At 43.8% G+C, this 24941-nt stretch overlaps 1 protein-coding gene across 2 annotated transcripts in view; it reads right to left on the bottom strand.

Moving 5' to 3' along the window:
- Window positions 1–24941, bottom strand: part of LOC138531291 (carcinoembryonic antigen-related cell adhesion molecule 5-like) — a 262387-nt gene that overhangs the window by 19879 nt on the left and 217567 nt on the right. For both annotated transcript variants that reach the window (XM_069640981.1, XM_069640980.1), the window contains one exon: window positions 20704–20842. In XM_069640981.1, coding sequence (XP_069497082.1) covers window positions 20704–20842 — 139 coding nt within the window. The remainder of the gene's footprint in view (window positions 1–20703; window positions 20843–24941) is intronic.

The raw sequence follows: 24941 nt of genomic DNA on the forward strand, positions 1-24941 counted from the left end.
AGGCCAAAAAAAACTATACCATGTTGATCTCCTGAGTTCTCACTGAACAAAGCATAGGATCCAAGTGTCCTGCAACTACGAAGCGGAGTCGAGGTACCGCTGGTGACCCGCTGAAAGGTTTGGCACCCTGAGCTTGCTGTCGTCCTGTGGGACCCCTCTGCATCTGGTTGTCCTAGAAGGTCTGTGAAGACGCTTAGAGCCATTGGAATAGTGGGACCAACTATTCTCGGCACCTTCAACAAACCTACAAGTAAGCTTTCTCGGAAGTGTCCCAGGGCCAACCAGTGGGCTGACCAGCTTACCCAGTTGCTTTGCTCTGTCACCGCTGCCGTTTCTAGGTGGCCCTCTGAACTTGGTATACTGCTAGCTCTGTGTCCGCGGCACCATCACACCGAATTTCGTACACTTGGCATTCCCACGTCTGAAGTGAGACGAGTGCACCAGGACCGGAGCATACGCGGTTACCGTGTTGCCCTGCCATGGCAACAACCTTTGCAAGTATGCTGCATTTGTGACCCTCTTGCCCCTGGACATTCTTTTTTACTTTCAGTTCTCTCCAGTGTAAGTGTACACTGGTTGTGTTGGGTCTCGCCATCAACTTCCTAAGGAAAATCTAACTATATGTTCAACCTGAATTAACTAGCAGTGCCCGCCCACACCTCTTATCTCTGTCTTACTCCTTACACTACTAAGGGCGGAGGCACACACTTCGAATCACAATACCAAGATGTCGTTTGAAGACATTTCAAATATCACAGATAAACATGCACAAACAATGGGTTTTTTCGACGGAGGAAGCAAAAGCAATTCTCAATTTAATTAAGGACACTAGCACTAGTACGACAAATGCTGATCCAAACAAAAAAATCAAACAGCTTGAATACCTGATTAGAAAAGAAATTATTCGTAAACTGCATGCTACCACATTAACAAAATACTACTGATCACAACGTATCCCCAGAGGATTACGCATGACTATACGGCCAACCCTTTGCAAAGAAAACAAAGAGTTTGTCAGAAAATGGGAGAATATTCTCAATAAATGCTCATTAGATCTAATCCTCCTCACAATACAGGAATTAGCGAATGAATTGAAAGTATTGGCAACTGATATAGAGATAATCAAAACAGATCTAAGCAAGTGCCTAAGTGGGGAAGATATGGTAACCATGCTAGATGATATCAACAGACAATTGGAACAATACAAATCGGAATTGGAGAATAAGAAAATTCGTAAATATAAGAGAGATACCTATGATTATCATAATGATGACGTTTATACATGGATGGAAAAATATAGGTGCCCCGGCCAACCACATCATAACAAAAGCTCTTCTGATCAATCCAGGACTGATTCTGATTCCGAACCACGCCATAGCACATCGAGGATACCAATCCCTTCAAGTAATGATGAACAAGCAACCACTGCAGAAAATGCTGCAACAGGTGACGACAGACCACTTAGACAGCCTTTTTTACACAAAGACAAAGGAAGAAAAGAACCTGCAGGGGCGGCAGGAAAAGGAAGCACAGAGAAATTACCGAACAGATACCCCGTCAGGAAGATCTAATCATCAACATATCTAATCGTCATTTAAGTATGGCAAAGAGAAATATCCTGCAGAAAGGACTTAATTTTGTTCCAACATTCAGTACCAGTCTGTTTAACACAAAAATAGAACTTTTCAAGTTTATTCGCAAAATCAAATTAAAGGCGTATTTTGCTAATATTGAGATTCCAGCTACAGAGACAGTTAATAACTATCTGGAACTGAAACCTAAAAGCCAATTTATACCACCACTACCGCATGGAACAATTGACATCTTCCACAAAGCTATCTTGAGAGATCTGAAGAAGATCTCGTTCAAAACTCCAAGGTTCCGTAATCTTAACAGAAGTGATTTGTCAATAATCAGAAACTTATATGAGGATGAGTCAATCACTATCCGCCCGGCAGACAAAGGCGGGGCATTAGTAGTAATGAATACCGATGACTACAGACAAGAATGCCTAAGACAACTGAATGATACGAAGATATATAAGTTATTATCATGTAATCCCATCAGAGAAATCACAGAAGAGTTGAAAACCATGTTAGAGATGGCTGAAGAAAATGAATGGATAAGTGACAAAACTAAGAACTTCTTGACAGAGAGCTTCCCCAAAACACCACACGTGTATTTACTTCCTAAAATCCATAAGGCACTACTCAAACCACCTGGACATCCTATTGTGGCTGCCACCCAAAGTATTCTTCAACCACTGGGCATCTGCATAGATACTATTTTGCAACCTTTGATACAGAAACATCCTACCTATATTAAGGACACAACAGATTTTCTTAATAAACTGGCACAGATTGAACTCAAAGAACATGATCTCCTAGTAACTATTGATGTTAACAGCCTATACACATCGATTCCTCACTGTCTAGGACAGCAGGCAGTTGAATGGTTGTTACTGCAAGAAGAAGAGATTGGTGCTTCAAAAGAATGGATTATGATATTACTGGAATTCATTTCCAAGAAAGCCTATTTCCAATATGACAAACAGTTTTACTCACAGATAAGTGGAACCGCAATGGGGGCGAGGATGGCACCCGCATATGCGAATTCATTTATGTTGAAATTTGAAAATGATCATATCATCAAACATCCTGTGTGGCAAAGGTATATCAAACATTGGGGGAGATATATAGATGACATTTTTTTGATCTGGAACGATACAGAAGAAACTTTGAACTTGTTTTTGACATATATCAACTCGATTGATACCAGGATCCAATTCACGTCAGAGATTGGACATCCAAGTATACATTTTCTGGATGTCTTAGTAACCCCTCAAGTACCTACATTTAACACCAACGTATACCATAAACCAACAGACAAGAACAACCTTTTACATAGAATGAGTTTTCATCCTCCAGCCACAATCAAAAGTTTACCATATAGCCAATTACTTCGGATAAAGAGAATCATCAACACAGATGGTCTATATGAACAAGAGAAAGAGAATGTTGAACAAATTCAAACAACGTGGATACAAAGAGGACGAACTAACAGCTGCATCAGACAAAGTAAGAGCACAGGACAGATCTACTCTGCTGGCTACTAAAATCAAAACCACTACAGAAAACCCATTAGTATATGTGAGTAGATATAGTGTCCAGTCTCCTAAAATCAAGAGAGTCATACTCAAACATTAGCACATATTGACTTGTGATGACAAGCTCCAGAATCTATTTGAAGAAAGACCAGTTTTTGCCAACCAAAGAAGTAGTAATTTGAGAGATTTTCTGGTCAAAACCAAACCTAAGAAAAACGCAAGCCACATTTCAAAGAAGCAAGGAACTTTTCCCTGCATGTCATGCAGCAACTGTAACAACATCATTAAAGGCAACACTGTGACGCATCCCAGAACAGGACAAAAAAATCGGCATCGAAAGCTATTCAACATGCGTGACAGAAAAAATTGTATATTGCATTAAATGCCCTTGTGGCTCGTTGTATATTGGTCAAACAAGTAGGAAAGCACGAGTTAGATGGAACGAGCATAAATCAACTGTAAGAAACAAAAATCAGCACTCTCCAGTCGCTAGACACTTCAATCAAGCAAACCACCAAGTTTCACAAATGCGTTTTCAAATTTTGGAAGTCATCGATGTTTCAAACAGTGGGATGAGTATAACCAAGAAACTACAACAAAGTGAAGCATATTGGATAGAGAGACTAGACACAGTCTCCCCTCGGGGATTGAACGAAGAACTTGATCTGCACTGCTTCATTTAATCTACTTGGTTGAATAGTAGCGCCACGCTACATGATCAAAAGAAACAGGCAAAGTGCAGCACACCTGAGTGTGGACGTTAGCAGCCCGGACCAGAATAATACTGCAGTATACGTTTGTGTATCTTTGATACATATTGTTGTTTTCCTGAATTAGGTACAGCCATGTTTGATACATGCCAACATAACTGATTATTCTTGTTTTCTTGAGCAATTAAGGGTTGTAATTGTTAGTCAATCTTGTGGCTGTGTGTTTAAACAGCAGCAAGTGAATGCACACGATTAATTTCACGCACTTTAAGGTAAGCACGAGTTGATATAATGTATTGAGGAGAACTGTGTTTGCTACAGGTAATTATAAACACTTACAAGTTTTTTTCAATTGTGCTTCTAAAGACTTGACATGTGCCGGCAGGCACACATTAATCAATACTGTTTGACGAGCATGATCATGCACTCTAAGCTCAATTGAGCCCATTCATTTTCTCATAACAGTATACGATATGTTTTATTACCTACTCACGATCATTTCAATGCTTTTACACAGCGCGCTACTGCAGGGTTGTTGGAATCTCCGGACGACCTGCACTAGCGCTAGCAACAGTAACTAGGCAGCTTTGGCAACTACAGCGTTGGCCAAGCCGCGTCACGACGTACACGTACGTTACGTTGTTTATATCCACGTTACCTTGGTAACCCAGAGCTTTTGAAACTGCTGGCACCTCGGCCACAGAACGCACTGAGACGTGCTACGTGTTACAGCAGCAAGACACAGGTAAGCGCCCACATTGGAGTTAACCTTTAGCTGGTTCCCCACAAATATTGATCTACTCAAGTGTTAACACATAGTCTTGTATAACGCAGGTTCCACGCACATTAGAGCAGACGCGCCGGACACACGCTCTGCACTGTGAATTCACTACGGTCATCACTGCGCTACATAAACTTATGGCATAAGTTTAACTATCTTCATGACAAGGTATGAGGATGCTTTATCAGTATATACATGTTTGAATTATTTAATCTGTTTGTAGATTAATGATATACCGTATGTATTGGGATATTAGAAAGGAAATATTTTTCTAGTTATTCCTGCAGAATTCGCAACTGTAAGGATAGTCACATGTAGATTGAATTTGATGAAGGAGATCGCCCTGTGGACTCCCTTAAGAAGGACAAAATTGTATTGAGTGGCTGCCTCAAGACACACGGCCTAAGTTCATCTATATGCAGGTACTGGTGCTATAACTAATCATAGAGATTGCTAAATTGTACGTAGAGGTTTGGTTGAGCCAAGAGGCATGCGCCTAGATTCAATATATGGAAATTAACATGTTTAACAACCTAAGATGTATACGACCTGGATATGAAAGCATAATGTTTGTAATGTTGTTATTTGACATACCTCGTGACTGAAATAAGCACTTTTTATTTGTGTTTTTGTTAAATGGAATTCGCCCTGAAGAAGGACCAAAGGTTGGGTCTGAAATGCATTGGCAATTAACATGAATTCTGCCTCCTCACTTTAAGATGAACCGTTAATATTAAAAGACATTAATAACATCATTGGCAAGCCTGTTTTTTCAGCCAGATGAATGGCAATCTATGGACTATATTTCCAACAATATATTAATTTGATTTAATTCTACAGTAGTCTTCACTACACCATTGGCGACCCAAGGTCCTATGGATGATTCTTCATTGGACATTCTTTTTTCCTCTTGCCACTGAAGCCTACTGCAGTGAGACTGAGTCAATTCATCCACCCAGAGCGGAGAAATCACCACTGTCCTGTTTGGGAATCCTCGCTGTATCTCAGGAACTGAAAGCTGCAGAGATGTCCTTTTTGTCTCGTTCGAACCTGCAAACAAAGTGGACTGAACTGGCGAAGTTTGGGTCCGAGTGCGCCTGGGACCGGTGAGTACTTCGAGCACTAACTGGTGGCCCCTGGCACAAGGGCCCCTTTTTATGCACGAGTGGCCTCTTGGGGCCTCTCTCCTTTCCACTGCTAGTGCAAACTAGCGACTCCATCCTGCACTCTGGAACTGCCTCTGCCTTCAAGTGGAGGTCCTCCCTGAATAGTGGGAACTTATTCTTCATTGCCTCATCCACCTTCCTGAGCTGCTAGAAACCCCTGAAGAGACCCCGTTTTGCCCAATGGAATAACCGCATGCGCTTGCACTGAATGTACTATTGAGCACAAGACTCCTCTTCTTAGGGCTTGGACTGCCTCTTAGTTAGGTGTGGTGTACGTGTCGAAGGGGCCTAAAAGACTACCTGCACTGCCTGTTTACTTCCCCTCTAGGTTGTAGACATATTTTGTGCATTTAACCGTTTAGACCCCACTGGTCTTGTATATACATTGTATTGATAGTGTTGTGTTGGTTTACTGAATGTTACTATGATTCTTTTGCTGTGGTCTGAGTTACAAAGGCCTTGTAATAAATGTGTCTATAGATATAACACCTGTCTGGAGAAATTTGTAAGTGTCCTTGCTCTGTGTGCTCATGGAGGTCTTTCAGTCACCCTTACCCCTCCTGAGACCTGCCATAGAATGGCTTGTCTTGTCCAGAGGTTGCCCTGTTCCAAGAAACTAGGCTGACCTTCTGAACCTCTGCCCACCAGGTCAGAGTTCGGAAATCCATCTTAACAGAGGTACACAGGGAGAAGAAGAACCACACAATTCCTAGGAGGGTAGTAGTAAACGAGTTGACAGAGATACTAGTGTGCGGTAGAAGCATGTTGATGGAGGCGAGAGAGTAGAGAAGGTGGGCATGAGGGTGAAGCCCACGGAGCAGAAGTATGTCTAACAGTGCCACAGGTGCTGGAGTGCTAATCATCCAGCTAGTGCATGTGTGTGTCCAGGATTTAGTGTGGAATGCAGACAATCTGGGCACAGAGGACACTTTTCCCCTGTGTTGTAAGAATGTTTCATTGGAAAGCATAAGAGGTGAGTGGGCAAGGGAAAGAGGAATGTGACAGGGAAGAGGATGTGGTGTTTACAATGCATGCATTACAGTGAATGTTTAAGGTGGGAAATCAGTAAATATGGATGGAGGTTTCAAGGTGCAATTGTAGTTCATGGGAATTGCAGCAAGAAGCCAAGTCTGGCTAGCCCACAGGGGAGGAAGTTTGCTAGACTAGAATGAACAACATAATCTAGGGAAGAGGGACAATTCTTAACTTAGAATGCTAGCGAGCAGGTCATGGTATAGCCAGGTGGAAGAGAAAGTATTTAAATATTTTTTCTTTTTTTAAAATATATGATGTCATACAGGTTACCAACACAGCATAAGACTGAAGGTAGGATGTTTACCTGTGGTGACAAGAGTGTGCTGTATGTGGTAGTGTAGAGGAGCAGCTGAATGCTTCTGCAGGAATTCCCGCCCCATCCTTCCTATATGTTGGAAGCCAGAAGTCACGCCATGCACAACACCAGTGATCGTGCCTATTCCGAGGAGAACCTTTGAGAAAAGTTATCCATTGAGAAAACCCGATCTGATGTATCCCTGTAGAGATGACAATATCTTGGAAGAGATCCCTGAAGGAATATGAAGGTGAGGGAAAGAAAAGTTGGTGACATCAAAAGAAGCAAGTGTGGCCCACTGAGAAGAGTGGCTGAAGAAGAGAATGTATAGACCTTACACAATCTGATGACGAGTAACATTTCATGTGCGGAATGAAGATTGCCCACGTGAAAAGCAATGCAGAAAATGCAAGCCATTTTATAACTGTACAGATGCAGCAATGCAAGTAGACTAAGTAATCATAAAGGCTGGCTATATGTAGTAAATAGACTGCAGGCGGTGCCGACATTATATAGAATTTGGACATTCAATGTCACAATTATAGTAAGCTCAGACCCATGGAGAAAGAAGGATCAGAAACTGTGTTGCAGCAGGAAAGCAGCTAAAGATTGAGGAAAGACCGAGAAGGCTGTCTGGCCTGGTGTCAAAGGCTGAAGTGGCCAAGAACTGGTTATCTGTAGATGAGGAACAGTCAACGTGAGAAGCTGAACCGTCCCTTGTTAAGGTGGGTGCGAGGAAGAACAACATGAGTGCCAAGTTTTATTCATTTAATACAATTAAATCAAGGAAAGGAGCCAAATTGCGGTCTCCTGTCACATGGGTTGGATGGAAATAGAAACTGGGCATGCAGCTCTATACTTGAGATAAGAACGTGCTCACACTCCTGTATATTCTCTGGAGCAAGGATACTTTCCAAGGCCAAGTTCAAAGACAATCTGCATGAGAGAAGGTATGGGTGATGATGGATGTCAGGCTAATTGGGTGGGGAGACATGGTCAAGTCCACCCACTGACACCTTGGGTACCAGCTTACGTGCTGCTAGTGAGTCGAATGTTCCAGAAGGGCACAAGCATGCCAACCAATTGAAGAGGGCCATATAACGAAGAGCCCTATAGTTTGATAGCCAATGCTATCCTGTGTACTTAATTAATGATGAAGATGATTTGCACTAGGGGTGGGCATAAGTTGTCCACCTGACTGTAGAGACCCAATCACAACCCAATCCCTTATAGAAAGTATACTTAGATGTTCCCCTTGAGCCTATCACAACTCCCCATAGGTTTTTCTTGTTTGCCACGTAGTATGACATAACGCATGATGGACTTTAAGTATATAAATGAGATTTTTTATGAAATGTATGAGCAAGCTTGTGCGACGTCCGTTGATGTCCGTTCTAACTCCCTGTTTTAGATAATTGATAATAAAACAGTCGGATGAGACTTTACCAACTTCTTGAGTCAGTCTGATTATTGGTGTAATAGTTATTCTGCATCCCATCCAGAGCATGACATGTTACTGATTAAGGACCCCTCAGTTCAGTAGGAGTGAGTTAAAGAAACTACAGGACCAATGTGTCATTTAGGTGGTAGAGGCATCCAATCACATGTCCCCTGTTGCTCTGGCTAGGAAGCCTACATGGTAAATGAGATGGTGCATTGATCTCCAAACACTGAACAAGCATGTGATGATAGACCTAGCCTTCTCTTACTCAACATAGAGACATTTCTAAAGTTGGTAGGGAAGGCCAAGATATTTAGCACACTTGATTTGGAGTCAGCTTAAAACCAGGCCGAGTAACAAATCTCACACCATCAGAATCTTCATGACACGGGATGGCCCATTCAGATTCAGCAGAATGCCATTTGCCATTGCATAAGAAGCATCCAAGTTTCAGAGAATTATGCTCACTTTCAGAAGGTGCCTGGACGGTCTTTTTTCCAAGAGGACATTCTAATGTATGGTGAAACACGTGAAGAGCATGATAGGAGATTGAGATAGTCCGTACCACATTGCCAACACAGGACTCATGCTGAGGAAGAATAAATGTCAGTTCTGTTTTGCGACAATGAGCTATCTGGGGCATAAGCTGAGTGCTGAGAGTGTGAAACCTAATTTAGGAGAATACGGTTAGAGCCATCTGGGAAATTATGAGGTTGTAGGATGGGAAAGAGGTATGTCCTTTTAAGATTAGTTCAGTATTATTCTAAGTTTGTGAAGAATGTTGTTGTCAATATTGTATTGTGAATCACTGTAGAACAATGAGATAGAGGAAGACATTGGCAAACAAGAGACGCCCGAGCAAGTGTTCCAAATTAAACCTTGTAAAGTTGGTGATAGTGCATGGAGAGGTGGTGGTGTGTGATGATGTGTGGAATGATGTCGTAAGTAGGGTAGGTGAATGTTAAAAAAGCATCCTGGGAGTAATAAATGAGGTAAGAGCATTCCATAGAGTTAAAAGTGAGCTGTATGCATAAGGAGATTTACCAAATAAGGGTAGACCGTGCGATTCCTTGTGGCAGAAGTGGCTGACCATGTGATTGACATGATCAGTGCGGCTTTATGATTGTGCCTGTGCGTTGTTTGGTCCTTTCCTCAATTCACCTGCCACCGTTGTCGAATGCGGCTGGTGCTGTAGGAGGAGGCCTCGTTCTGCTGCCGAGGTGTTTCTTTCTTGCTACTTTGCTCTTTGCCGGTTACTCTGCTGGTAATGAGGCAAGTTTTCTGCCTGTGCCAATGCTGGACCAGCACTGGGCAGCCCCTCTGAACCGTTAGTGAAAGTGAGCACAGAGGTAAATTTGTTGCTCGCCAACAGGGTTTTCTTTGCCTATGCGTTGATAGAGTCTATGTTTCACTCTATGCCTCACTCTGCGCATATGTGAAGCGTCTGCATCCTCTCTCCGTGTGAACGAGTCCCTGCCCTTAATTTGGATTCCTCTGACCGCGGGAGGCGGCTTGATCAAAGGCAGTGCTTGTGGGTCTTTTTGCCTTTTGAGCTGCCCTGTGGAACCTTGCGGGACCCTAATTGAATCTATCTGAATATAGTGTAGAGCTAGTGTCATTGCAAGCGTCACTGCCATTGTCACAACAACCACCAATTCTCGATAGAGTTATGGCCAAGAATTTGCTCCAAGACCTCCAAGCACACAAAGCCTGCTAGGGGTGGGGAGAAAGTCCACAGTACTCTGTGGTTCTATCATACCCCCAACCAATCCGGCTAATTCAACATCAAGTGAAGAAATATCCACAGAGCACGGACCAAAGAGGTGCAAAGGGCACTTTAATAATGCATGAAGCGCTGCATCAACACAAGGCCCCATCCCATACTGAGATGGGTTGTTAAACGAGAAATCATATTGTGCCTCCTTCTGTATTCTTTTGTATGTATGTTGGCCTAAGCCTAGTTGCTCTACGTAGAAAACCGTGTAACAATCTTCCGATTTTGGGTTAACTTCGCCGCCATTTTAGAAACATCCGCCATTTTGTGATTAACCGCCATTTTGATTTCTGTTCGTGTATTATTCTGTGGTATAAAATGGTGGATGCTGCTTGTAGCCTGTAACTGAGTCTTCTTGGACTTTGAGCTAAAGTTAATGTTTAGACTGTCCGCGGGCCGAATGTTTAGATTAGGCAACAAGACCTTGTCCTGAGCATGACTTGTGGTCTTAGGATTGTCTGCGCTAACAAGCCTCATCCATGAACATATGCCGAGCACAATGTAGTTTAAACGAAGAATGTAGACACAGGCAGAACTACATTGTGAGGAGAATGTGTTAAGGCTTATTGTTGAATCCAGAAACACACTTTACCATTGTGACTTGATGGAAATGTAAACTGAAGTAATCCATGTGCATATTGTTATCTGAGCTCTTAGCGAACTCGGCACAAACTCTAGACTGTTGTTTATTAACTTGTAAGGGGCTGGACATAATTTCTGAAAATTTTATAAATATGCGGATGTCCAGATGATTATTCCTGCTGACTGCTCACACTGAATCGCTGGTCTTCTTTGTGATGCACTGAGGGCCAGATAGCTATTTGTGTTTTTGTCCTTTGGAACTGTACAGTGTTTGAATAAAGATCTGGGAATCTTTAGAAGCTTGTGTTGGTGTATTTCCTTTTTTCGCGGTACTCAGCCTCGATATTTTCTCTTGCTTTTACAGGGTTCTTCGCAGCAACAAGGACACCCAAAGGGCGTTGACCCAAGGTTCCCACCCCGAACTAAAATCTAACTCCTTCCTCAGCTCGGACTGCCTCATTAACATTGCAGCCCTGGCTGCCGCTCCGGTTTCAGCCACAGCGTCCCTCGTGGAGGCTCATCAAGGCTGGGAGGATGGCAAAGGAGAAGACGCAGCAGAGGATTTTTTCCCCGGGGCCTAGTCTGCAAATTACACCAGATAATGCAAACATAAATATGAACACAGAATTTGAACAAGCTTGCAGAAACATAAGCCACTGAGGACATCTGATGAGTGTGTCACGCAATTCCTCAGCTAACTCAAATACAGAACATATTGAGTCCTTTAGCTCTGTAAAATAGTTTTTGGCCCTGGTTGACAGTAAATTGGTGAAGGGAACCAGCATCCAGAAATATGGCCCGACAACGAGGGAAATAACTACATCAATCTGGACACATTGGCAGCTATGACTATACCTGCTGCCAAAAGCTGTCTGTCAAATTCGGCACCCTATATGATGACTACTGATGGAAGAGGTTCCGCCATCTCTTTGATGAAAAGGCCTGCTGAAGATATTCCAGAGTCAGGCTACCATTCTCAAAGTACTGTTTTACTGGAGGCTTTGGCCGTTTCAGCAGAGGATAAACCAAAGGCCAGAAACATTGACAAACCAGCTAACTGTAGCTTAACTACTCACTGCCATTGCACTCTGAAACCAAAATCCAACTCAAACCAAAATCCCAGGGTTGATAGGCTGGGACGCAAAATAGACAAACTACTCGATCCCTTCTTGCAATGTCTGGGAAACTTGTTCCTTTAGAGGGGGGACATCAGTTCATACATCAAGATTTTGGGTTCAGTCACCGCCCCAAATGACTCTTTAGCTCTACTGCCACACAGCCAAATTGAGACAAGTCAACCCACAGTGGTCGGCCTACACAATATCATGATTGGAGAGTCCCGCAACTTTGGCTCTGCAGAGGCGATCAATTTGAACCAAGACTCCAAATGTGAGCAGGGGTCTAGAAGAACAAGCAAGAACAAGCAAAATTCAAGTTAATATAAATGCTATCGGCCCAGCTCCTCGGCCAGGCACAGAAATTACCTGTCCATCTATTAATTCAGCAAAGTGAACCGCTGGCAAAAGCAGGTTGGATGTGCAGTATACCCCCATAGCATCACTAGGGTTTTAGAGATAATGGAAATGCGGATTAGCACTAAGAAAGCTCTTGCTAACATCTGGAGTGGACTTTCAATGCTAGATGTCATGGGTATGGACATATTGCAAATAGTTGAAACCATCGGAGAATAACGTATTCAAGATCAAATCCGATTAGAGAAAAGTTTAGATTTAATTAATGACCTGGTGAATCAAGGTACAATAACACTTCCTCTGAAAGGGCACCTGCCGGCACACCATGTCCAGACAAGCCTCAACGTGATCTAGTTGCATTTGGTGTCAAGGTAGGGGTGATGCACAGCAACCCTGAGGAAGTGGCCACAGAAGAGGGCCAACAGATTCACTTCCCCCACATACATCGGGGCATTTTTCAGAAGTGTCGCTAATAGAGAAAGGAATCAAATGGATCCAAAAGGGGACACGCACATCAGTAGAAAACCTACGGGTGGCACGCATTCCACAGGTTCTAAGTTCTAAAACGACAGCAGTGAATCGGCTCCAACACAGAGCAGCACATCGGGCTGACCATATCGCCCTCGAGCCTACACTTTGTCAGATCAATATCAATAGTAACACCAAACTTTGTCATAGCAAGATCTATAGTAACACCAATAGCACTAGCAATGGTGCTGGTGTCACCTTTTGTGATGCCCCCGGACCAGGACAGCCACATATCAGAATAAATACAGAAGTGGATCAATTAGAGGGTTGGCGAAAGAAGAACCTAATTTGCACTTTTACCCTGCAATAAAAATGCTTAGACAAAGTGCTGAGGGAACATCTGGGCATCATCGGGCATTCGAACCAGATGTTACCTCTACTACGAATTCTATCACATTGCATGTACTGTGGAAGCTGTAGTGTAAGAGGGACATTTGCAGATGCCAGTATTCTAAATATATTCTGGAATAAGCATATAGTTCATTGAGGTTTTCTTGCATAAGGGAACTAAACATTGCCACCTTCACAAACACTGGTATCTACCTTCGCTTGTGCGAAAGATCAAAGAAGGAACTCTCGCTGGTACATACATGCACATGGAGCATAGGGCCAAGACAAACAACTTAAGGTGTGTTGAATTGGCTGAAATAATGGATATGGCTCCTATTGTTCTGTAGACATCCTTATGTAACCTGACAGAAATTGAACTGTCTGCACAGACTAAGGATCCAGCTTACAATACAGCATGAGGCCATTTGTGGCAGCTGGGGGTTTAATGTTGCCTGCCACTGTGGGAGGGTGTTTTAAAGTACCATCTTGGAATATAGCTAGTCTAAGATCAAAGCTCGAGAATCACGAATTTGATGAATACATATCTGATTTTGATGCTTTGCTTTTTCAGGAGACCTGGGAACTTACATGATTCTCACATTTTTTTGGGTACTATGTCCCAGTGACTCAGAATTAAAAAGGGATAAATAGTGGAGGTCTTGCCTCCTATGTAAAAGTTCGTCCGGCATTGAATGCAGATCTGAACCCCTGCCTAACTCGTTGCCAAGAGTCACATTTTTTGTGAAGGGCGCGGAACGCATGCTTTCTGTAATTAACTTCTATAATGCATTGCAGCATAGGCTTATGGGTTGAGACACAGAATCCATGCTGAATTGTTTGGGCGGCCGTAGAACTGATGATCTTTTTGGACTCTATACGAATCCTTTTATAATTGTGGTTGGAGATTTCAATGAAAGTTTTGTTGATTGTGTATCAATAACGGATGCAAACAAAGAATCAGATATTGCATTGAATATACCTTTGCCGATCATTTTAGATGGGTCATCAAACAAAGCAGGAGATAAGTTATTGGCGCATTTAGCAGATCACAGTATGAGATCGATAAATGGAAGGCTACCAGCATACAGACCGGGGCACTATACCTTCCGTACCGCAAGGTGCAATTCGACAATTGACTACTTTTTAGTACACGCATTAGATTAGCTATACTTGCAGGATTTAAAAACAATGGTACCGGTAAGCTACGAGTTCTGCGGGCGGGTGCCGTCCCGCCCGCTAGGTCCGACCTGGTGAGCGGAACAGCACCCACCCGCAGATCTTGACGGTAGCACCGGCACCATTCTGAAAGGTACTGGTTCTACCGTCCTCCCCATTCGCATTGAGTCCAATGGGACTCAAATGGGAATGGGGAGTGAATTATTCCAGCGCCCGGCAATGGACAATTACCAGGTCCGCCGGGGTCATAATGCCCCAGTAATTGCCCACTGCAGGGTGCCAGTAAATTCATGACTCCGGCGGCAGCTGTGCCGGTATTTACCGGCATGGCTACTGCCGAACTCGTAATGACCCCCATGTCCCGAGAGTGATCATGGCCCATAGTACTGTCAATCTCTTATGGTGATAACATCAACAACCATAACGACCCGAAAACCTTTGCTAGAGACAAGCATATCAGCAGAAGGCCATATTAAATGGGCATCAATGGACAGAGAAGCCTGCTCTTTAAAAGTAATAGCTGCATACCTCCCTTTTATTGAGATCTGCTGCTCAAAAACTATAAAAAACATCCAGTGCATTCACAAATATATGACAGCATTTATGATATATGCAAATCTTATATGACCACTACATATCGGCTGAGTAACTGAAATACTGTCTACCCGGGCTGGTATAATAAGGATTGCAGAGATACAAAGACTAGGGCCTCATTACGAGGCTGGCGGTAGCCGTGCCTGTAATACTGCCGCCAGTATTTTATTTTTTCCGGTGCCCAAGAATGGGCAATTACCGGGTCATTACGGCCTTTCCGGATCCAACATGCTCTGCTCGCAGGCCAGTCCTGGTGGCTGCAATGGCACCCGCGAGCAGAACCCGTAGTTTTCGATGTCCAATGTATTTTTATTTCACAAGCCGGTTCACCTTTTGTACTACAATAAGAGAAGCTACTAGTTTTATATTAATATTGCCATCGAAAGAGGCATCCAGGACTGTGTATATGTACTTAGAAACTCCAATACAGTTGATTGCCGAAAACTTGTCTGAAAGATTGCAGTTGCACAGACCCTAATTTTAATTGAATGTATAATGTTCATTTTATCATGTTATACAAATTATTTTATTTGTGTAGTTTATATGTTATCTTTTATGAAGCTTTGTTCTTCGAAATAAAGATGAATTCATTCACATAAGGGTAGAACATGTATGCTGCCTCTGGGCTCAGATACAAGAGGTTGGCAAGGTGCCATGAAGATCATCTAGGCATGACAAAAGCAAAGGGTACGCCAGAGGACCTCTGATAGCCTAGAATGGATGGTGAGGTGGTGAGGTGGAAAGTATGGTGAAGTGTTCTGTGGATAGTGATACGATTTTGAAGTCGCATGCTCACCCATTAAGACCCATTGGACTTCCCCCTTAACCCTAGGAGTTTGCATCTTTAGATGTGTGGGGCTATGATCAGTGAGTGATGGAAGGAGAAAATATGTCCTGAGGCTAACAGACATGTTTTCAAAGTGGGTGGAAGCCAAAATGTTGTGCGAGGTAGATACAAGAACCGTCATATATTTCTTGGATGCCATATTACAGAGGGAATAATTCCCCAGAAAAATGTTTAAAGACAAAGAGGTGCATTTGACATCTAATGGAGGTCAATTGTAGGTGAGGGTAATCTTGTGCCAGAGTGATTTAGGGAATCAAAACACTTCATTGCAGCATTGCGGGACCAATGGGACAGTTAGACATGAAGGTGGCTCATGGTGTGATTGGAAGAGTGCAGTTAGGAAAAGGGTGGTGGCGTACAGTTTGGCACCTCATGCTGCAATGGGGCTGCTTCATTTGGAGTGTCTTCACAGTATGAAACCCACCTCCAGGGCATGCCTACCAAGGCTATGTAGGGATTGCTATGTAGATTGGGATGACCATAATTTGACAGAGAGAGTGTGCCAGATGAATGCCAAAGTGAAGGATTGGTATGACCCGTTGAGCTGTGGTTATGAGTAAGAAGTGAAGGTGGGGGACCTTGACTGAGTGCAAACACAAAGATTCTTCAGAAAAGATCAATTTCAGGAACCTCAAGGGGTTGACAGTGTCTTTTATGATGCAATGATCATGGAGGACATCGAGATTTTGAATATTCAACAAGATGGCATCAGGAGCTAAATGTTCTATGTATCAAGTTTTCGTTCTTGTAATGGGGGATGTTTTACAATTATATTTGACCTCTGTATATAGTTTTGACTGTATATAGTAAAAATAGGGATCACGCGCAGCCACCGAGACTTGTGGTTGACCCCTGGGAGCTGAGCATGAGCTCTAGAGGGCAGAGGTTTGAAAGGTTCCTGCATTGACAGTTGGAAACTTTGAGCTGGTGGGCTGCTTCTCCTGAAACCCTGTTTGAATCCTTACTTTTGACCTGATTAAAGCCTTAACCTGTGAATAATGTGGCAAGTCTGTACCCTTCATTAATATACAAGTCTAGATGCAGGAGATGCTAAACAGATGCAATGAGAGCAGGAAAAGGTCAAGAAAAATAGGAAGCAACATGCATGGATAACACATAGAGAGTAGCAAATACAATGCTACGCAAAGGTCTGTGAAGGATGAGCCTACAAAAGGACCAGAGAAGAACGGAGATTAAGAAGAGCATGTAAAAGAGTGCTAAAGCAATGGACATGAAGAAAAAGTAAAAAGGCACGGAAGACGTAAACAGTGGATCCAAATGAAAATAATATAGGTAGTGAAGGGCACATTTAGGGGTGGGACAGGGACGACTCCCTTGTTAACCTTGATGCCTTGGTTTGGATTGAAGAATGAATACCCAACTAAGAACATGCGGCTGTCGGGAGAGAAAGAACAATAATACATACTCACATAGATCAACAGAAAAAATTAAAATGAAGATAAATGAACACGAAACAGCTCAGAGCAGAATGACTTAAAAATAATAATGCTCTTGTTATGAGAGAGGGTAGGTCCAACTTGAAAACTAAGTATACAAAAATAGACAAAAGAAAAAATAATATGCATTTCAAAGGGGCTTGATATATACAATCATGAATAGGACCCAGAAGGCCCCAGTAGCACACCAAGACATGTCAAACTGACTGTTGTCATAAAACACTGTGATATCAAATTGTTTTGGGATAACAGGATGTTTGAAATGTTGGAAAGACATGGAAGATGTAGGAGGAACTAAGCTAATTTATACACGCTGGAGAAGGGATATGAGATGTATCCAAGGAAGTATTTATGTTCTGAATACTAAGCTCATCCAAATTATAGGAAGGCTCTCACATTACAGCTTGGTCTTAAAGGGCCATGAATCAAAATCCAATCAAATGTGGGATTTTAGTACCAAAAGGACCATTAGCGAAGTCAGTGTTTGGAGACCAAAAGCTCTACTGTAGTAGTATTTTGTTAAATTAAAGTTCCCATAATTTCACTTATTCTTGTTCTGGGTGTTATATTATGCTATTGATGATTTACAAAAAACACATTCAACGTCTAGTGGACCCTTGTCATTGCATATTTAGTGTTAGACATTGTGTATTAACATCTATTGAGTGAACTGACAAGTTTTCAGAAGTTTAAAGAACGCAAGATGATCTTTCTTATTTCACAAGGTAAGGGGAAGAAAATCCCAAAGCTGGGGGTATATAAATAAAAATACCCAGGCACCCATTCAAATTCTTTATGAATCTTGGGACTATCATTTTATAAGTTAGGTAGTGGATCACACGTTGTAGGTGGATTGATAATGAATAAGTCTTGAATTAAGAAAACTGGAGCCTTTATCATAAAAAAGGTTCAATTAAGCAATAGGCCACGAGCAGGGGGGCATTACCACTTCAGTGCGAGGGGCCTATTACTATTAGCACTCCGGGTACTAAGCGCATGTTTTTTTTCTTCTCTGAAACACTCCAGCATTTCTGAACAGAAAAAAGAAAGAATGTCAAAAAAATGGCCGCCGGGGAAGGGAAAACAAAGTCTGGTTTCCCTTTCCATGTCAGACATTGAAAATCAATGGAAAAAGGTAAACAAACAAAATGGCCATCATGGTAAGGGAGAAGGGACTACAAATAGTGCCTTCTCCCTTTCCATGGCAGCCATTCAAAAAATAGAAAAAATGTAAACAAAGAAAATGGCCTCCATGGAAAGGAGAGAAGGGGCCATGTGTAGTCCCTTCTTCCTTTCTATGACGGCTTGTCGCAGATCGAGAGCGGACGCTCTTGGGACAGAAGTGTTCCCAGCGCATCCGCTCCCGAAAGGGACAAAAAAGAAGGTAAGTGTGGTTGGCATGGCGGGGAGGAGATTTTTTGGATTGGGGGTTGGGTGGAGGGAACAAGACTTGCCTCGATCCCCGGCGGGGGAAGAGGACAGCCTCCAGTCATGTGGTGTCTCGGAGCAGGGATTACCCCATTCCGAGCCTCCTCATTGGCTGAGTGGCTGCCACACCCCCCTGCCGGGGACAAGGTAGGAACGTTATTGGGAGAGGGATTCCCGGTCGGGTAATGCCCTGGCGAGGGCCAATGAGATTGCATGTTACAATCTCAGTGTCCCTCGCCGGGTGCTAATGAATGATACCCACAAGTACATGTTTATAGCAGCAGCTGGTAAAGACTTGCCAGAATGGGAGAACCATGATCTCTACAGGACATTTTTGAAAGCATGTGGCCAGCCGAAATTATTTTGTATGCCCAAATAAATGCTTCTCAGGTGCCACCTTTGCAAGTCATCTATCTGTGAGAGAACTAATGTCAGTAATGACAACACGAGCGATACACTTATTGCATTACCACTTGTCAGGCAATGGTGACACCAAGGAAAATGTACTCTATGCCAGATAACACTTCGATATCTGTATCCACCATAGGGAAGGGTATTGTGGGAGGCTAAAGGTCTTAATACAACTCACATCCTGAAATGGCCCCAGAAGCCCCCTTACCAGAATGCATTAGACGTTCAAGTTTACATAGGGTTCTAAGACACGATAATGACCTCTGCATTATGCAATTAGTATCTGTGGCCACAGTTTGGTAAAGGACGCACTATATTGGTTTTCACTGATGCTTCAGTGGCCTTAGCCCCACCTACAGTGGGAGCAGTCTTTTTTGCTCATTTCTGAATTAACTTATTAGATTGAATAATTTGAATAAGGTATTGTGTCTGGCCTCTAGGGGTTGTCTCTTCAAGCAGTGACCTGCAATAGAACCTTCTGAAATAATAAACCTCTGTCTTCTGAAGGACTTCTTCGTAGGTACAAATAGAGAACATGCTTTACTCAGGAAATGTCAGAGATGCTATCTCTCTTTGCAAGAACCTCACCCTCTCTAGCATGTTATGTCTATCAAAGGCCCTAAGTTCCTCTAGAACTATGTTTATTAAGACATCAACAATTCAACAAAATCCACCAATGACCCCAGCTCAACTAGCACACATTTGCCCATGTTCATCTACCTATCCATAAAACGTAAGAGCCATAGAATGTGCACAAATATTTATACTGAATACCAATTCATATTCAGATTCTACAACCTACCCAACGTTGTCAAGCATCTGATCATATCCAAATACATTTCTCAAATAATAAAAAACTCAGTTGATTAGAAAACAGTGCACTGAGAATTATCAACATCTCAAGCAACTTCTAAGGACCTCATCTCCTATGCAAACTGGAGAGTCCACTGATAGTCTGTAGAACAAGGGCCAACAACCTTTGGCTCTAGATATGTTCTGAACTACAACTCCAAGCGGACTGGGCCAGGAAGGTCAATGTTAAGGGATCATGGGAGTTGTAGTCAGAACCATCTGGAGAGCCACAGTCTGCAGATGCCTCTTTACACTAGCCAAAGGTTCTGGTTCTCTCCAAGTAGACATACAAGTTAGAAAGAATGATACATCACGCTATAACGCGAAATGCGCAGGTAATGAGACTAAGAAGTCCCATTAAGACTTGATGACAAGTGATGACATCCCAAAACAAGAAGCATTGAATATTATTAGGCCTGGGGGTAAAGGCTGAGCGGGAGGTGATGCAGGTCAGGAGGAGGTCTTTGAAGAGAAAGAGAGTAACAGAGAGAGTGTTTCAATAAAAGAGAAAGAGATAGAGACTGACAGACCTGCAGAGAGCGAGAGAGTGACAGAGAGATATACAGAGAGAGAAAGATAGAGAGAGCGAGACAGTGAGAAAGAGAGAGCGAGAGAGAGAAATAGAAAGAGCTTCCACAAGAAGACATAGACCATTGGCAAGTAGTAGTACAGATTAAAGGGTTTTCATAAGAGGTTTTTCTAAGATGGCAGCACATACCCTGATACAGGCTTCTTGATCACAAAGAAGTAAACCAGAGCACCCACGATCGCAACCAGTGCAAGAGCTCCAATCACAGCACCCACGATAACTCCGACTGGTGGGCCATCAGTGTTGCTCCCAAATCCATCATCTGTCCCTGAATCAAAGGAAAATGGGACGTGTTAATGTGACATAATGGGATACACAGTGTCCAATGCTTCTAACAACGTGTTCTGTATCAAACCATCCTTCAACATTGGGGAACTCCCACACTCTGCTGTATATGACCTTTCTATACCTTGCATCCTGCTATTATCTCTTATTTTGAAATATAACTAACACATTGTTACTTTATCATGATCTCCCTCCATGCCATTATGCTTTTTACATCACCACTGTAGAGTAAACAAGATGATCACTCTCTGCACAAGGTCATACACCACAATCTATGCAGTGGCATAGCAAGCTATGATTAGTCATAACTGACCATGCCTGGCGGAAATTATTGGCCTTATATGATATGTCATTTATAATGCGCCTGTACATAAGTGTTTCTAAGTGCGCAAAGACAAGTGGAGAAGACAGAGGGAGGACAAGACAATCTTACTAGGCCTTGTGTCATTCAGATCGTGCAAGTGCAACAGCTCAAAAGTGCAGGGGGAAGCTAGAGAGGGGTAAGTGCCAGAGAGAGGGAGAGGGAAAGTAAAGTGCAATCAGGGCAGCAATGCTCTGAGTGACTGCAACCAGGGCAGTTCGGCTCTGGGTAAGTGAAAGGAGGCAGGGGCTGTTGAGGTTACAGTTACAGCCTCTAAGTGTGCGGTAGGCCAGGAGGCAGTGCAGGTGAGACTGATCATGGAGAAGCCTGGTACCCAGCAACACTCTGGTGGGTAGCCAAGCAACCAGTCAGCAGAGCAGGCAGGTAGGTAAGCAGGGGAGAGAGAGAGAGAAAGCAGAGGAGAAAAGAAAGGTATTGATCAGCTTTCAGAACTTCAGGTGGTCCGGCTGAAGTTTGAGAGGGGAAGGGAGTCCATTCCAGAGGGAGGTACCGGCAGAGGAGAGATATCTACCCCCCAATCTCTGCCTGGAGAAGCGTCTGACCCTTAGAGAGTTGGAAGTAGCTGAGCGAAGGGCTCCAGAAGGAAGGTATTTTGGAAGAGAGAGTTGGATGTAGTGCAAGCCCTGGCCCCAGAAAGCTTAGTGGATGATGCAGAGTGTCTTAAACTTGATCCCTGCAGCCACCTGGAGGCAGTGAAGACATTTCAGGGCTGGGGAGATATGGTTCCTGGGCTTGAGGCCAAGGATAAGTCTCACAGTCATGTTCTAGATTAGTTGCACAGGGCGGAGAGTAGAGAAAGGCAGTAGTCCAGCCTAGAGAGAACTAGGACTCTGGAGACAGTGAGCTTCTGGAGGAAAGTAAGAAAAGGAAGAATACCTCTGAGGAGATGCAGCTGGTAGTGGGCCTTCTTGGCAAGGTCAGTGATGTGAGGAGAGGAGAGAGGGGAATTGTAGATAACCCCAAGGTTTTTTTGCTCACAGGAAGATGAAGGAAGAGGGCTCCAGCAAGGCGGCCAGAGTGAGGGAGGGAAAGCAGGAGCAGGGGTCACAGTGAGAAGGATCTCTCTTACCGGAATTAAGGCAGAGATCATTGGAGGTACGCCAATCCTGAATCGCGGATAGACAGTCAGTAATGAGCGAGAGAGGAAAGGAAGCTGAGGGGACACTGAAAAAGAGCGTAACACTGAAAGTTAGAGGAGAAGGTAGAGATCAGGTGGGCCAAAGGGGTCAGGTAGGAAATGAAGAGACAGGGTGAGAGGATAGAGCCCTGGGGAACATCACATGTGTAGAGAGAAGTGATGGAGAGAAAGGAACCAAGTTAGACATGGGAGGGTCGGTGCAGGAGGAAGGAGGTCAACCACTCCAGGGCCTGATCATGATGCCCAGGTACTCGCAGAGTCGATTGATCAGGTTCGGGTGATTGACCGTGTCAAATGCAACGGAAAGGTCAAGGAGGATGAGGACAGAAGGAAGGCTGCAATTGAGATTAGACAGCAGATCTTCACGGGTGCTCAGGAAATCAGTTTCCATGCCTCTGGCTGTTCTGAAGCCAGACTGATGGTCATGGAGACAACCAGCAGATTCAGTGTGGAGAATAAGCTGGGAGATGGCCAGCTTTTCCAGGAGTTTTCCCAGTAAAGGAGTGATAGAGATCGGGCGACAGTTTGCCGGACATGCAGGGTCGGCAGAAGGCTTTTTAAGGAGGGGATGCACAAGGTAGTGCTTGAGGAGAGAGGGGAAGGATCCAGTGGCAAAAGAGTGATTGCAGATATTGGCCAAGGCTGCACCAAGGGTGTCAATGTGGTCCTTGATAGTTTTGGAGGACAAGGGGAGCACCTGTTTGGACAACATCGTCGGGTGTTGTCAGAGAGAAACAGGAGAAAGGATGAGGAGAGGGGGAAGTAGCCTGATGGGGCCCGGGAAAGGAGAGGGAGGACAGGATGTCCTAGGTTTTAGAGGTGAAGTGAGAAGCCTAAGCCATACAGTAGGCCTAGGAGGGAACATGAGAGGTGGAGACTGCAGACGGATTGGCTAGCTCCTTGCAGATTTTAAAGAGTTTGGCCGTGTTGTTAGGGGACACGGAGACACGTGCTTGGATGTTGACTCTCCTCTTGGAGAGGACAGAGAGTCTGTATTGCCTTTGGAGCAGGCGGCAGCCAGTTTGTCAGAGGATGCACCCGAAGTCCCCCGCTTTCTTTCAGCCATCTTGCACTTTGCATTTCAGGGTGGCGAGGTTGGAGTTATACGAAGAGTTCCACTTGGAATTAGGCTTGAGACTGATTTCATGACAGGGGTAAGGATGTCGATAGCATTGGAGATAGAAAGTTGCAGGTTAGAGAGGGATGTGTTACAGTGCGAGTCAGCCGCAGGAGTAGGAGGAGCTGAGAAAGTAGAGGCAAAGGCATCCACTGACACACGCTTTATGGGCCGAATGACCGAGAAGGTAGGTGGCAGTGCTACGGGGCAGGGGGTGCAGGCTTTGCCTGAGGAACAGAGAGTTTCAGGGGAGGGGAAAGCAGGATACAGTCAGTCCAAGAGAGAGGAGCGTTGACAGGTTTGAAGAGGGGGATGTCTGAGGAGATGGGAACATCCAAGATGTGTCCAGCAGAGTGTGTCGGACCAGAGTGTAGACTGGAAAGAGAGAGAGTGTTGCAGAGGTTGTGGAAGAGCCATGGGGAGGGATTAGATGCATCCAGGTGGATTTTTAGGTCTCTGAGGAGGAGGAGTTGAGAGGTAGAGGCAAGGAGAGAGGAAGAGATGTCAGCCCACTCTGAGAGGAAGAGGGACACCTGTCCAGGAGGCCTGCAGATGGTGGTCACAGTCAGAGAGAGGCCAGGAGAGCTAGAGAGCCTGCAAACCAGGCATTCAAAGGAGGAGTAAGCCTGCTTAGGAATGACAGAAGCAGGGACACACTCTGAAAGATCAGAGCTACTCCACCCCCAGGTCGGTTGGTTCTGGGCTCAGAGAGGATCTTGTAGCCATCAGGGATGAGAGCGTCAATCTCAGACCTTGTTTTCACTAAAATGAAATTTTCTGTCTAGGACTCTGCATGAGTGAGGGCACATCCTTGTGCTATAGGGTTTACAATCTGTCTAGTTCTTCATAGGTAGGAGTGGAAGGGCTGAATCTATTTGCCCATTGAAATGTTTACACTCTCTTTTGTGTGTAGAGTCAAACTGTAACCCTCCTTATGTGTGAGAGTGACATTTCGAGCTAGCAGGTGCTCTCTGCCTGTGTCTCCCTCATTCATCAGTCCAAAAGGGTAGGTGCGCAAGGAATGCAAAATCTGAATTGAAACATATTGAAAGACTTTGTGTCACTGACATAGTCTAACAGTCCTAAATATATCTGCAGAGACCAGGCAGTGAATAAAACCTTGGGTCCTACTTCCAATATTCTTACACACTACAACATGCTAAAGTCCTATTCTGTCCAGGAAAAAGTCCAAGGAAAAGCAAAGGCTTCTATTTGCTAAATATAAACTTGTACTCCAAGTTGGCTAACATGTTTTTCACTTGTAAGCAGACACACCTTGATAGTATACCCCCTTCGTCTAAGGAAACAGTGACTACATGCAGGCTATATTGCCAAGAGTAGTATGTCAGCAGCTGCAGCATACAAATAATTATAGCATTGTTAACATGAACATAAAAGGAATTTCCAAGCAGGTTAATATACAAATATCAAACTTTACCAAAACA

This window comes from Ambystoma mexicanum, chromosome 1q (assembly GCF_040938575.1).
Source record: "Ambystoma mexicanum isolate Mex_15411 chromosome 1q, UKY_AmexF1_1, whole genome shotgun sequence".
NCBI lineage: Eukaryota > Metazoa > Chordata > Amphibia > Caudata > Ambystomatidae > Ambystoma > Ambystoma mexicanum.